This window comes from Camellia sinensis, chromosome 13, assembly GCF_055761805.1.
Source record: "Camellia sinensis isolate YWXY chromosome 13, ASM5576180v1, whole genome shotgun sequence".
Lineage (NCBI taxonomy): Eukaryota > Viridiplantae > Streptophyta > Magnoliopsida > Ericales > Theaceae > Camellia > Camellia sinensis.
This window is the reverse complement of record NC_138973.1, coordinates 48,301,446-48,316,982: the sequence shown is the minus strand read 5'-3', so window position 1 is coordinate 48,316,982 and position 15,537 is coordinate 48,301,446. Positions and strand designations below refer to the sequence as shown.

The following is a 15,537-nucleotide window of genomic DNA, read 5'->3' as shown; positions in this document are numbered from 1 at the left end:
ACACGACGACCCAAGTGGGCCAGGTCCCGAAACTTCGTTTGTTAAACTGTACCCAGCTACAGAGTGTCCAAATTAGTACAAATAAACGCACGCGGGACCCACTAATTAGCGGTTTAAACCCCGAAATATCAGCAATTATTTAAGAAGGGTAACAACTGCGCTCATTAGTGTACTAATTAATATATCAATATTAATTATGACATTATTATTAATCTTATTCATTATATAAATTATAACTATAAAAAATATTTTAAATTATATCACATCATCAATTAATATATTAATTACATATACCATTAGTGTTATTTAAAAATTATATGTTAGGGATACTAACCCTCCCACATGGGTGGAATCTACATATATATGATACATGTGACTCTCACCTTTATATGGAAGGATTAGTAAAACAGTGATATTATGTATATTAATTAGTATATTAATACTAATTATGATATTATTATTAATTTCTCACGATACAAATTTTAACTAGTAATTTTTTTTTAAAATTATATTATATTATCAATTAATAAATTAATTAATACATATAGTATTATTTTTAATAAAAAATTTAGATTGCGTTTGGTAAAGTTTTGTAAATATAATTTGAAAGTATGAGTTATATTTTGAGTTTGTGAGTCGTAGAATTATGATTTGAGTATAGAAAATTTGTTTGGTTATGGTTTTTGAATTGAGTGTGGAATTGAGTTTTGAAAGCTTGATTTGACATGTGAACTAAGAAAATCTGTTTGGTTATGGTTTTTTAATTGAGTTTTGAATTGAGCGTGGAATTGAGTTTTAAAAGCTTGATTTGACATGTGAAGTAAAAAAATTTGTTTGGTTATAAGTTTTAGAAAGAGTTTTCAAAACTTAATTCAAATTGTTATAACTCATAACAAAGCACACCACTTTCACACTATTGAAAATTCTGATCAACACTCATAACCAAACTCTTTTTAAAATTCAATTAAAAAAAATTATTATTAACAGAAAATAACATTAATCAATTTTTTAATTGAAAATACTACAAATGAAATAATTTTTTTCAAAATAAATATTCAAAAAATTTAAATCATAAATATTTAAATAATTTAAATAATCTAAAAAATTTAATAAGTAAAAAATTAAAATAAATATTCAAAAAATTTAAATCGTAAAAATTTAAATAATTTAAATATTTAAAAAATTTAATAATTTAAAATATTAATATTTTAAATTTAAAAATAACTCTACATTCAAATCGTAACCAAACACATAAAACAAAACTCAATTAAGAAATTATTTTTAAAACTCATGACTAAACACATAACTCGAAATTCCATACTACTTTCACAACTCTACACTCAAATCGTAACCAAATACATAACAAAAAAATTAAAATATTTAAAAATATTTTTATAAAATAGAGTTTGAATTTATTTTTATAAAATATTTTAAAATTTAAAAAATTAAAATCGTAATATTTTGAAATTAAAATATTTAAAAATATTCAAAAAAATAAAAAATAAAAAAATTGTAACATATTTAAATATTAAAATATTTAAAATCTTAACAAAATTAAAATATTTTTAAAATATTTAAATATTTAAAACATTTAAAAAATTAAAATATTGATTCGAATTGAGTTTTGAAATGAGTTTTGAATCAACAATGCTAGGTAGCTCAAAATTTTGTGGTTCAAATGGCTCAAATCACTCAAAACGACATCGTTTTGACAGATTTTGAGTGTAAAATGACGTCGTTTTGACAGACTTGAGCCATTTGAGCCACAAAATTTTGAGTTACCAAACATTGTCCGTTTTGAATTATGTGTTTAGTTATGAGTTTTAAAAAATAATAATTATATTTTGAATTAAGTTTTAAAAAATAAGTATAAAATTATGATTTAAAAATTCAAAATAAACAATACACATAAATTAATTGATGAAACTATAATTTGAGAGATGTGCCAAACGGAGCCTTAATAATTTATTTACGATAGGAGCATTTTCATCATTTAACCTTTCAGTGTCCCCTGCAAAAACCCCCCTCAATAACCAAATAAATAAATAAATTTTAAAAAACTAAATTCAAACGTTGCATTGTCTGTAAATCACGAGAAATGATTATGTAGGTCGTACCTAAGACCTTCCGATCCCAATACAAAACCCTAGAATTCGATCAGATCCACGCACGTCGAAGCCTACATTGTTCGGATCTGATCGAAGAATTCAAATTCCATTTCTTTTCAATCGGCTCTCTCAAAGTGCTCGTTGGAATTGGTTCAGATTCGATCAAAAGTTTCGATTTTTGTTGCTTAAGTGATCGACATTTCGACTGGAATTGAAAAGATTTCTGATTTTCAATTCTCGGGATTGGGAGGATCGGCATTGTGTTGTTGTTGTTGTGAAGATTCGAATTTGATTGGAATTGGGTTCAGATTCGATAAGGGTTTGGAATTGGAATTGCTGCGATTGCCGATTTTGATCATCGAAATTGTATTGTTGTTGGGTGAAAATACAGGGGATTTGATGTTTGTTGTATATTGTTGGTTTTAAAGGAAAAGTAGAGGGTGATTTTGGTTGAGTTTGAGGGATGGCTTCGTTATCTGCAATCAGCGAGGAGCTCGCGGAGATCGATGGACAGATCGCTGATATCTTTCGAGCTCTGTCGTAAGCATTTCAATTGTCATATTTCAATTTTTAAATATTTGCATATAGTTGGATGTGTATGTCTTTGACTTTATGTGGTAATTGGTGGCTCTCTGAAATGTGTGCTGATGTTTCAAATCACTTTAGCTTGGTAGAATTTGATCTTCATTCAATGTGAATGCACTTTTTGTTTGGAGATTAATACAACTCTTTTATAGTTTGTAGGATGTATGTTTGAATGATGCAATTTATTTTCCTGCAGAAATGGATTTCAGAAATTGGAGAAAATTAAGGACTCAAATAGGCAGAGTAGGCAGCTGGAAGAGCTCACGGGGAAGATGCGGGAATGCAAAAGGTATTTGATCTTTTGACCACAACCATTTCTGTAACTGTGTATAAGTTGCATTTTAGTTATTGATAGAATTTAGAATGCATGCTTTATGTGATACAAGTTCTTCTGGTCAATGTTCTTTATTGGGTAGAAATGGTGAAATGTTTGTGAAGCAAAGGTGACATATTTGACTTTATTCAAATACATTTTTGGAGCATGTGAATTTTTATCTTGTTCTACCAGAGTTTTGGCATTGAACTTAAGAGCAGATTGGATAAAAGAAGTGTTAACCTTTAAGAATTAAGGATTAAGGTTCTCATAAGTTTGCGTTAGCAAGATTTTAAGTTATTTGGAATTCACGTTTCTATTTCTTGTGTAATTGAGAAATGTTGGTAATTGCTAGATATGATTTTTTTTCCACGCATAATAAATAGGTTAATAGAATTTCAACATATAATATAGCAGGCATTGTTTCATCTCAAGGCACAATGCAATTTGGACCTGTTGATGGTCAACAGTTTCTACTAAATACAATGCTTAAGCATTTATTTCCCATTTCTTTTTTTTTCTTTTTTTCTTTTTTTCTTTTCCTGTAATAAATCAGAAACATAATGATAGTTGGTTTTTCTCCAGACTTATTAAAGAGTTCGATAGAGAGGTTAAGGATTTGGAGCATAGAAATGATCCAAGCACCAACAAGATGCTGAATGAGAAAAAGCAATCAATGGTGGGTTCATTTATGAAGTTTATTTTGGTTTTGATACTTGATGCTTCAAAAATAGCTTCATTTTTGCAATAATGAACGTTGTGTCCATTTCTGTGCAGGTCAAAGAATTGAATTCATATGTTGCTATGAAAAAGCAGTAAGTTGACATATCTAGCAGTTAATATTCAGCAATTGACGAAGCATCTCAGTAGTCAATAGAAGGATTATTTGATTATTATATTGGTTTTCTAACCTAAGAAGCACGTGTATCTCTAAGAAGGTAACATGTCGTGTCCGATACCGATACCGATACCGACACCAATACCAACACCAACATGACATGACACTCGTCAGATACTTCCCAACATTTGGACACACATGAAACATATTACAATTTTGAATAAACTAGCATGGAATCCAATAATAAAAACAAAAATATTGTAAATTTATATACATTCTCCTTCTTTAGACTTTAAAATTAGTATATTTGACTTAAATATTCATATATCTGACATATAATAATTATATGAAATTAAATATTTTGCACGTGTCTCTAACATGTTGTGTCCTACATTTTGTGAAATTTTCGGTGTCAACATGTCCGTGTCATGTCAGGTTGTCTGTGTCCATGCTTCTTAGTTTCTAACAACATGTCCCAAATATCCTGAGTCATTTGGAAACATTCACATGACAGAGACAAGTGTAATTTGACAAAGGGGTTACTCTGAAGAGAGATAAAAACTTTTTAATAAACCTAAAATCATCTTTTATTTCTATGTTGAACATGCTTATTGGATACATGCCTACAAAATTCTATAAAGCCCCTTACTTTTGCTGAACATGTTTTCTTTCATTGTTTTGTTCCTTTTCTATTCTCCAGCTTCGTCTTTTTATTATATATAAATATATTATTTTTTAAAAAAAATTGTTGGTTGTTTGGTTGGTTCTTTGGATGGCTTAAGAAAATAGTGTCTATAAGTCATCTGTGTTTTAAGTCAATTTCAAATATATCTTTTAGAAGTTTATGTGCCAAGTCTTTTTGTCCACGTTTAAAGTCTTTTTTTTGAAAAATAAAATGTGAAGTGTAAGAATCTTTAATTTTTAGGTGTATTTATGCTCATGTTGTTATTCTATGTTTTGTTTAACATTTTTGTGGATGGTGATATAGATATGCAAGCAATCTTGACAACAAGCGAGTTGATCTCTTTGAGGGGCCTGGCGAAGGGTTGGCAGAAGACAACGTCTTGCTAGCTTCATGTAAGCATATGATTGCTAACATGCAATTTTCAGTGATTTGTTGCACTATGCGTTTTACACACTATAAAAGGGAGTTCTTAAATATGGAATGAAGACATTTGAATTGATATTCAACTATAGGTCATTAGCTATTCAACATCATCTTGTGGCATAAGCAAAAGCATGCATACTTGCTTGTGTGATTTTGTTATTATCTATATCATGGACTCAAGTGTGAGTATTGGGTGCGGGTGCATGTCCAAGCACCAAATTTTTCTAAAGCTAAATCTTAGCATATTCGAATATGTATTCAAAAGTCGGGTATGGGTACGTTGACATGTCATGAACATATATATTACGTATTGTATAATATTTTTAGGTATGATGTGCCTAAATTAAATAAGATTCAGGAAAAATATAAAATTTCTATTTCCCGTTCATGTAAGAGGCAAGAAGTAATCTTTTAGTAGCAAATGTGAGCTTCTTCTTCCTAAAAAAAAAAAAAAATTCATATAAAATTTGAGTATCCAAGTCTCAAAAATGGGTACGAGTGTCAGATACATATCCCACACTCTTACCCTTGTCATGTTCAGTGGATATAGGTAGGAAATAGAAGAGTCTATGTAACACTAATTGTTATGTATGTTTATGGACATTTTGTATTTAAGTGTCCCTAGATCATCATACTGAGGTGGATGTGCGACAAGATTAGAAAAGACAGAATTAGGAATGAGCATATTCGTGAATAGGTAGGAGTAGCACCAATAGAAGATAAGTTGAGAGAAAATAGATTGAGATGGTTTGGTCATATACAATAGAGGCCAATAAAGGTAGTAGTAAAGAGATGTGATACAGTGACGGTAGATAGAAGTGTTAGGAGAAGGGGTAGACCTAGATTGACGTGGGCGAGTGTAGTAAATAGAGATATAAATCTCCTTAATTTGACTAATCAAATGGCCGATGATGGAGTCAAATGGAGAAGAAAGATTCATGTAACCGACCCCATTTAATGGGACTTAAGGCTCGCTTTGGTTTGTTGCACCACCTTTAGGAGTGTGGTAGCTAGGAAAGGGTGAGTGGAAGTGAAGGAAGGGGACAGTTATAGAGTGAGCCAAAAAATGAGAGTAAAAACTTTGGAGGTCGAGAATATGAGTGGGCACCACTAGGAAGGGTTTTTAGCAGATGGATGTGTGGTGCAATCTTTCTTATAAGAGATGGACACAGTGATGAAGATCATGGGAAGAAGAAAAGGGGAAAATCTGATAATGGGGGTGTTTGGGAAGAAAAAAAATAGCCTAGTTTAGGCTAAAAATCACAAAAAGTCAAAATAAGCTAAAATAGCTAATAAGACAAAATATCACATCAAATCCATAATCATTTCACTTTTTCTCTCACAAACATCACATCCAACCACAAAAAAATCTAATCATCTTCCCAAACACAAAAATTTTAACCTACTAAAATAGTCAAAAACTAAAATAGCCTACTAAAATAGCCACTTCCCAAACGAGGCCAATACCTTTCAGTTGCTCTTTTGTCTTCATGAATGATGCACAAATATGACTAGCACAATTATGACTAGATTCTAGTTACTTTTTGATGGAGTTTACCGTCACACTATTACATGGTTTTAGGTAGAACTTAACCCCAAATGCTTGCTGTTGAGGTGAGGGGGTGTTCTCGTGCTTATGTACTAGTTATTTCAGTTCCTAGGTGAGGTGAGGGTGCCCTCACACTTTTATGTTTCACATTACTTTAGTACATAGGCGATGTAGGACTTCGCTTCACACACATCACGTGCCTGTTGTGTGATTTATTGATGATATTCTACAGGGTTATGGATAATACTGATTTCCATTTTGCAGTCCATGTGGAGGTTCATGTTCCCACCTATAGTAACACTTAACTCTAGTAATTGTATCTATCACATAAGACGAAGGCATATCATGGCAATATGCTTTTAAGTCAACTTTATAGTAGATTTTTAATTGGAACATCAAATTGTAATTTTGTTCTCCATTGCTCTAGATCTCCGCTAAGGAATGCATATAGACTGCATGCAATTTTTTCTGTGTATTGGACCTCACCTTATATGCACATAAACATGCTCCTTTTCCCATGTGCCCACACTTCATGGTCAAGGCTTCCTTTTAAGAAGATTACCTGTCTTAGTAAACGGTATGCTGCTGCTGAATGAAGTTTTGAAACTTGCAATAATGGCCAAGCACATGGACTGTGTAATCATTGTCTGGATGAGTACAAGATCTGGAAGCTGCTAACAATCTTGTATCATAGCACCGAATGGAGAACTGGAAGTATGAGTAATCATACCATCAGAATCTCCTATGACTGTATTTGTTCCTCACTTTAACCTGTAAGACGATATGTTAATCATTTGGGTCACTTTGTGCAAAAAATGATAAAGGTTAGGTCTGCAAATTCACCTCTTGCAGCTCTCTTGATTGGCATAGACCAGGACAAGGAAATAGCCTCCCTTTTTTTTTTTTTTTTTTTTGGGGGGGGGGTAGTAATGGTATGGATTATCTTGAGTGGAATAATTGTCACTATTATGAACTGGTAAAACCTGCTTTATGGTGAAAATTTTCTTGCCCATGGTTTTTTTATTGGGAGATTGACCAATGAGTCCAATATTTTGAACTTGTAATCCATGTAGTCCTATAGTTTTTCTTGTAATCCATTTAGTCCTTTTAGATGTGTAATGACTCATTTGCTCACCATATTAGAGCGTCACATTTGAAAAAAGTACACTAAATGATTTTTTAGTGTCTCATCATACCCGCCACGATAGAGTATCACATTTGGAAAAAGTACATTAAAGAGTTTTAAATTTTTTTAGAGTATCATATCATACTCGCCATGTTGGAGTGTCATATGTCATGTTTGAAAAAAGTACACTGGAATTTTTAATTTTTTTTAGTGTCATATCATACTTGTCACCTTGTCACGTTTGAGAAAAGTACATTAAATAGTTTATTTTTTTTGAAGTGTCACATCATACCCGTCACATTGTCACATCACATCATACCCGCTACATTGTCACATTTGAGAAAAGTACACTTAAGAATTTTTTTTTTTTTTTTTTTTTTTTTTTGGAGTAAGTTTTGGAGTGTCACATCATACGCGCCACGTTGTCATATTTAGAAAAAATACACTAAGAAGTTTTATCATACCCGCCACATTGGAGTGTCACATGTCACATTTGGAAAAAGTACACTAAGGAGTTTTTAATTTTTTTAGAGTGTCACATCATACCCGTCATGTTGTCACGTTTGAGAAACGTATATTAAAGAGTTTTTATTTTTTTTTGAAATGTCACACCATACTCGACACGTTACATTTGGAAAAAGTACACTAAGAAATTTTTTTTTTTTTTAGAGTAAAAGTTTTGAAGTGTCACATCATACCCACCATGTTATCACATTTAGAAAAAGTACACTAAGGAGTTTCTAATTTTTTTAAACTGTTACATCCTTGAAGTGTTACATTAATACCTACCACATTGGAGTATCACATCATACCTATCACATTAATAAAAATGTATAGCTGTCCACCAAAACACTACCAAAATCAAAAATAGGACCACACGGAAAGAAACTCTCCACTAATAAGACTTAACAGATCAATAGAAAAAACTTGGGACTAATTGGAGTACTTGTGTTGTGAGATGGGATTTATTGGTAAATATCCCTTTTTTATTCTGGAATGCTATGGAATTTGTAAGCCTATGTTTTTATGTGACATGCAGAATGTTGGTTGAAAATTTAATGTTATTATTATGTTCATTCTCCTTTGTAAAATATCTGAGTTGAAGTGTCCATATTGCAGCTATGACAAATCAACAGCTAATAGATAATGGGAATCAGATGATGGATGAGACTGATCAAGCCATTGAGAGGTCTAAAAAGGTTAGTATGTCTTTTATGCTTTACTCAACTCAACTCAACTCAACAGACCTTATGCCAGTTGCTTGGGGTTGCTACGTGGCTTCATCTCCTCCAGTCACTCAATTCAAAAATGTCCATGCTCATGGCCTCAATGCATGTTCTTTTAGGCTTTCCTCTAACCTTCAATTTGAATTGAGTTACTCATTTGTACCCATGCATTAGTTGATGTATATTCCACATGGGCAGGCCACCCCAAACAGCGTTCCTCCATTTTATCTTCGACCGGTGTCACTTCTTACATAATATGTGATTACGAGTTTTATGTTCCCAATTGTGCCCCACCGAGAGAGTTGAAGTTTCTTTTTAATCTTTGAAAGTTTATTTCCATGCTCTCTGTTTTTCTATTAGGTTGTCCATGAGACAATTAATGTTGGAACAGACACTGCAGCAGCTCTGAAGGCACAGGTACTTTGTTTGACAGCTTTGAGAAAGCAAGTTAAATTTTGTGACAATTTCTAAAATTTAGATGTGAGAACTGAAATATTATGTCTCTTTTATGTTCAGACTGAACAAATGAGTAGGATTGTTAATGAGTTGGATTCTATCCATTTCTCAATCAAGAAGGCTTCTAAACTGGTGAAGGAAATTGGTAGGCAGGTCAATGTCTAAAATATTAACACCCTTCTTCCTTGATTTACTGAATATATGTTGTTATTTTATGATACTTACTCAAATTCCTTGATTAGGTTGCAACTGATCGGTGCATTATGGCTTTGCTCTTTATTGTTGTGCTTGGAGTCATAGCGATCATTATCGTGAAGGTTAGATGTGTGCTTATTTATTTCTTTTCATTGCTTGCTATGACAGAAGTAAGATGCAACTTTTGTTTGGTCAATTTATGTATTCTGATATTCCTTCAATGGTTCATGTTGCTTCACCAATACTAGTCTGTTTCTTTGATATAAAAGAATTATCCCTGGTGCATCAAGTTGAATTCTTTACCTGTGATGTAAACCATAGTTTTTTGCCCCTTCGGATTTGGGTTAGGATTTTGGCCTAGACATTGCAGACCTAATTAGTAAAACTTAATGTAACTGCAATATTAATCTGGTGTCTAATTTTTAGTTCATTTAAAATTGTTAGAATTTCCCATCTTTACCTTCACCTACTCCACTACACACTCCACTTCACCTACCTTCACTTCACCACACACTCCACTTCACCTAACCCACTATCACCTCCACTACACCTACTACCACATTTTCTTCTATATATAGATTGTATAGGAATTGTAATTTATCAATCTTGTAACAACATATCAATCAATAATATATATACATAATTTATTTTCTCTCTTTCTCTATACATTAATTTTTACATGGTATCAGAGCTAGGTTAAGAACCTAGTAATTCTGCTTCACCGGCGGGCGGCAGCCTCGCCTTGGCCGCCCGCCGGACCTCTACACACATATCTTCACTCCGCTGCCACAATCCGCTGCCACAAATTATTTTTCTTGATCTTGATCATCTGGAAGTGTTGTGACCTCCATACATGTTATTGAAGAAAGAAATTTCAGAGCAAAGTTGGATCTGTGTGCTTGACAGTAGACCATAGATCCTCCTTTCTAAGCTAAACTGTGAATAATGGAAAGCATAGTGGGACAGATCCGTGGAGGACAAGATCAGCCGCTAGCCTTCCTTCACATACTGCCGCAGCACCACTATCCTCATCAACAACCAAACAGTCGAGCTCTCCAGGTGGTAGACTTCCTAATTTCTTGCAGATTCTTGTCAACCAAACACCTCTGCTGCCACCAGTGCGCCCCTGTCATCTCCTCCTCCTCACTCACCTCGGTTGCTCCATCTTCTCATCCACTACCAGCACCACTCCGATCACGCCAATAATCACTGCAACAGCAGCCGCAGAAGCACCGCATCTGCCACCGTGAACATCCTTACCAGTTCAATCATCAACCCCAAGCCTCTCCTATCACTATTGTTCTAACAAACTTTGATTTCTCTCCTCCACACCAAAACAGCACTGCAATCTGTTATAGTGTTGCAGAAAACAACTGAGGAATGCACTATCTCTCTCGGGGGTTGGATAGATAAGAGAGAGTTGGGGCTAAAAACAACACAGCACTAGCCTCTCTCCCTGTGGTGTTCATGTGAGTGATGTTCATGAGTGATATTGTTTAGAGAGAAAATGGGTTGAGAGGAGAGAGCTCTTTTGATTTTTGGGTTGAAAGCACACACACAGATTTTGGGAGAGAGAAGGAACAAAGCCATGAAAAAAAAAAAAAAAAAAAAAAAGAAAAAAAAAAAGAAAGAAAGACTGAGACACAACACACACCCAGCAGACAGAGAGAGTTGGGGCTAAAAACAACACAGCACTAGCCTCTCTCCCTGTGGTGTTCATGTGAGTGATGTTCATGAGTGATATTGTTTAGAGAGAAAATGGGTTGAGAGGAGAGAGCTCTTTTGATTTTTGGGTTGAAAGCACACACACAGATTTTGGGAGAGAGAAGAAAGAAAGAAAGAAAGACTGAGACACAACACACACCCAGCAGACAGAGGCACATGCATACACAATACACATGCACTTTATGATTCCTTATTCCACCCACCAGCGCATGCTTTCCCATTAATACCTTTTTCTTATTATTTTTTTATTATTATTCTTATTATTCTTCCCACAAAAAAAAAAAAAAAAAAAACAAATACATCATCCACCGCCCAACCTTTATTTTTTTATTATAACTTTATTTTTTTACTATCACGTGGTGCTCTTGATTCACCCTGTTCCCCACTCCTACCTTTCTTATTTTTATTCATCATTATCTATTCATCACAACCATGCTAAAAAAAAAAAAAAAAAACAAACATTTCAAATTTGCACAACAACCCATTTTTTATTCATCTCAGGGATCACCCCGATCACAATTTTACACAAAAAAAAAAAAAAAAAAAAAAAAAAAAAAAAAACACAACAAACCAAAACAGTGGCATTTTTTCTTCTCTACTCTGCCGCCGGTCTTTTCTTCTTGCCTCCGTCCTGGGCGGCCCTTGCCGGTGTTGCCTCCGTATTTCTCACTCCACTGGGCATGATCACTACTCCCTGCTCCTCCACTGCAGCATATGGCGGACCTCCAAATCGGAACATCACGGTGGCCTTCCGCTTCAGTTCCTTGTTTTCTGTCCTTAGCACGCTTATCTCTGCTCGCGCATCCTTATACATGCGTTGGAGCAGAGCCAGGTGGGAGTTTAAATGCTGCACCTCATTTGTCCTACTCTGCAGCCGGTTCGACAAATTTGTGACCGCCGTCATGGTTTCCACGCATGACTTCAGAGTATACTGATTAGCCTCAATATCAGTTTGCATCGCCATTTTTTGCTCCACCGACCGCATCGGAAAGTTCAATGGAGCAAAACCAGAGGTGTTTGGTTGCGGTTCACTGGCCACCGCACCAGTTATTTCTCTTGTGGGCTCGTTCAGTTCTGGAAAGAGCGTGAGCAGGTTCTGGGTAACTGGACGGGAAGAAGAGGCCATGTTTTTTGAGTTGCTAAGTGTTTCAGAGAAGGGTTGGTTTCCGGGTGTTTCAAGATTTGCAGAGACAAGCTCTCCGAGCGTTCAGAGGTTTCAGACTCGTATGCACAGCCTTCGCCTCAACCTTGTTTTAAATAGCCAGGGCCAGCCACGCGCATCGCGCGCCTCTTGCCGCCCGACAAACTGGCACGCCTTTTCATGGCACATCTTTTGATGAATTGGGCACGCCTTTTGATGGCACGCCTTTTGACAACTTTGGGCACACCTTTTGAGGGTGCAACTTTTTTATGGGTCCGACAAGACTCTGTAAACTGTCCCGACATAGATTCCGGTTAGTTTCTACAAGGGTCCGACAAGACTCTGTAAACTGTCCCGACATTGATTCCGGTTAGTTTCTACAAGGGTCCAGCAAGACTCCGTAAACTGTCACAACATTGTCTTCTACAACGGTCCGACATGACCCCATAAACTGTCTTCTACAACGGTCCGACATGACCCCATAAACTGTCTTCTACAACGGTCCGACATGACCCCATAAACTGTCTTCTACATCGGTCTGACACCACCATACAGTGTCCTCTACAACGTTATGACACCCCATACAGTGTCTTCACCAATGGTCTGACACGACCATACAGTGTCTCCTATCCTTTTTTATTTTTATGTATTTTTCTTGTTTTGTTACTCTCTCCAAACTCAAGTTGGTTAGTTTCTCTCCTCCTTGAGTTTGCGGGGGGCTGTTAGAATTTCCCATCTTTACCTTCACCTACTCCACTACACACTCCACTTCACCTACCTTCACTTCACCACACACTCCACTTCACCTAACCCACTATCACCTCCACTACACCTACTACCACATTTTCTTCTATATATAGATTGTATAGGAATTGTAATTTATCAATCTTGTAACAACATATCAATCAATAATATATATACATAATTTATTTTCTCTCTTTCTCTATACATTAATTTTTACAAAAATTATTTGAAATAATTCATATATTTTCCATTTCAAACTATTTCAGACAATGAAAATAACAGGGATAGCAAAATTAGGGGATTGGATTCGGGTAGGTAAAAGCTTGACCAGAATGTGATTAGGTGAAGGTTGTATCCATAGTTTATGGTAGCTGCAGCGTGTACACATGATGATGCTTTCATAATGTAGATAGGAGTCAAATTCAGTTATTCTTTCCTCCTTTGTAACATGGCATCTAGTTTATCTTTAGTCGGTTCATTTTTGGACAACATTTCCACATTGTTGAGTCAATTCTTATTTGTGTAGTTCATATGACATCCCTTTTCCATTGAAATTTATCATAACAATAGCAATGGAGTCCTTTCTTTCTGCACCTCATTTCAAAATCCCTTTGACATTTCTCCTACTCTATGTTTGGATCTTGAAATTGTGGAGGGAATGGAAAAGGAAAAGGAAAAGTAATAGATAAGTTTATAATGAAGTGTGGGGATTAGTTGGACTTTGATGTGGACACCCTGTGCCAATCAAAAAAAAAAAAATGAAGTGGAATAAGCTCCTCTTTTGTTGGGTTACAAAATAAGAGGAAAACACAAGAAGACATTTGTCATAAAAAAATTAGTTTTGTTTTTGTTTAGTTACCTATAAAATAATGAATCTGCACAAAATATTTCATTTTCCTATCATCTTTCTTTCCCTTTCCAAGATCCAAACATAGCATTTTTTTTATAAGTAAAAATCCAAGCGTAGCATTAAAGCAAGTATATTAATTTTGTTCAGATACATTTAAATTACATTATTTAATCTTGTTGGACATCATGTCCCTAATACTTTGTACAAACAACAATGATTCATCCCCCCTTTTCCCCCCACCCCCTTTGACCCCCTCTCTCTCTCATTGGTTACATTTTCTTTTTCTTTTTCTTTTTTTTCCTGCTCTTCCAATCACCACCCGCCACGTGGCAAAGGGGGGGTGAGGGGGTGACCCCAAAAGGGGGTCCCAAGCATTATTCTTGTACAAAATGTACAAACTATTCACATCGTTGAAGTTCAGATCCTGTTTGTATTTTGAACATTCTGGAAGAACAATTTGACAGTGAACAACTCTTGGAGGTTGATGCTTCCAAATATAATTCCTGAATAAGTTAGCTTGTATTATGTGCTGATATATTTTTGAATATTTGAATTTCCAGCTTGTGAATCCACACAACAAAGACATTCGGAATGTTCCGGGATTGGCCCCTCCTGCTCCAAGTCGAAGATTACTTTGGAACTCTAATTAAAGATGGAATTTGATTTGGTGGACCTTAGCTCGGCTTGTGACAGTGTTGGACGCACCCGTTTTGATGGATCATGATCTAATCAAAGAACTGGATTTGTTCAACATTGTATCTTGGCCATCTGATTGGCTGACTTTCCCAAGCGCGAGACTCTAAACTCTTGTGTGTAGTATTGAGTATCTTCAATTCAACATTGTTTGCGTGTTTACAATTTTTTCCCCTTAAAAAAAGAAAAAATATTATCCCCATTTGAGTGAGGGAAACATTAAATATGTAAACGTGCCATTGTATTTGTTCATGCTCCAACCCTGTATAATTACACCAATATGCTTTTTGTTTTTTTTTTTTTTTTTGACCAAACCAATATGCTTTTTGTTGTTTTGTATTTTTTTCTTTCCCTTTCACTTTATTATTGCTTTGAAATTTTACTTTGTACTTGTTTTCTTAATGCACAATCTATTTTAATATTAGAATTATGAACTTTTCATTCATGTGGTTTAACTAATACACGTTTATTAAGGCCTTGTTTGAGGTGTTTTAAAAAAGTCAAAAAGTCACTATTCTATTTAAATCATATCATCTCTCTACTATATCATTTCAAATTCAATCTATATTTTATATAAAATCAAAAAGTACACTTATTTAGAATATTCTAAACAATCTCTAAATGTAAACTGTATTTACTCATGAAGGAGACTTAAAAGAAAAGTTTTAATAAAATAATAAATAAAGACGAAATAGATAAGATGGTTATAAAATATTAATGTGATATGCAAAAAGTGAGGCCTATTTTTCCACGTGATGCTGTTTTCTTTGTATGTATTCTTCTAGATTATGTGACTTACAAGCCAATTGATTGACGAAAAGGATTCATTTTTCTTTAAAAAAAAATCTTATGTATGTATGAGAGTTGTATTTTCTTGAAA

At 34.4% G+C, this 15,537-nt stretch overlaps 1 protein-coding gene across 1 annotated transcript; it reads left to right on the top strand.

Annotated features, from left to right (window-relative positions):
* Nucleotides 1–1,962: 1,962 nt before the first annotated feature.
* On the top strand, nucleotides 1,963–14,946 carry LOC114285053 (putative plant SNARE 11). The gene is made up of 10 exons (XM_028228044.2): nucleotides 1,963–2,648; nucleotides 2,890–2,982; nucleotides 3,592–3,685; nucleotides 3,784–3,821; nucleotides 4,833–4,921; nucleotides 8,747–8,826; nucleotides 9,214–9,270; nucleotides 9,370–9,462; nucleotides 9,552–9,626; nucleotides 14,525–14,946. The coding sequence occupies exons 1-10, from the start codon at nucleotides 2,572–2,574 to the stop codon at nucleotides 14,612–14,614; spliced, it is 786 nt and encodes a 261-aa protein (XP_028083845.1). The 5' UTR covers nucleotides 1,963–2,571; the 3' UTR covers nucleotides 14,615–14,946.
* The last annotated feature ends 591 nt before the right edge of the window (nucleotides 14,947–15,537 follow it).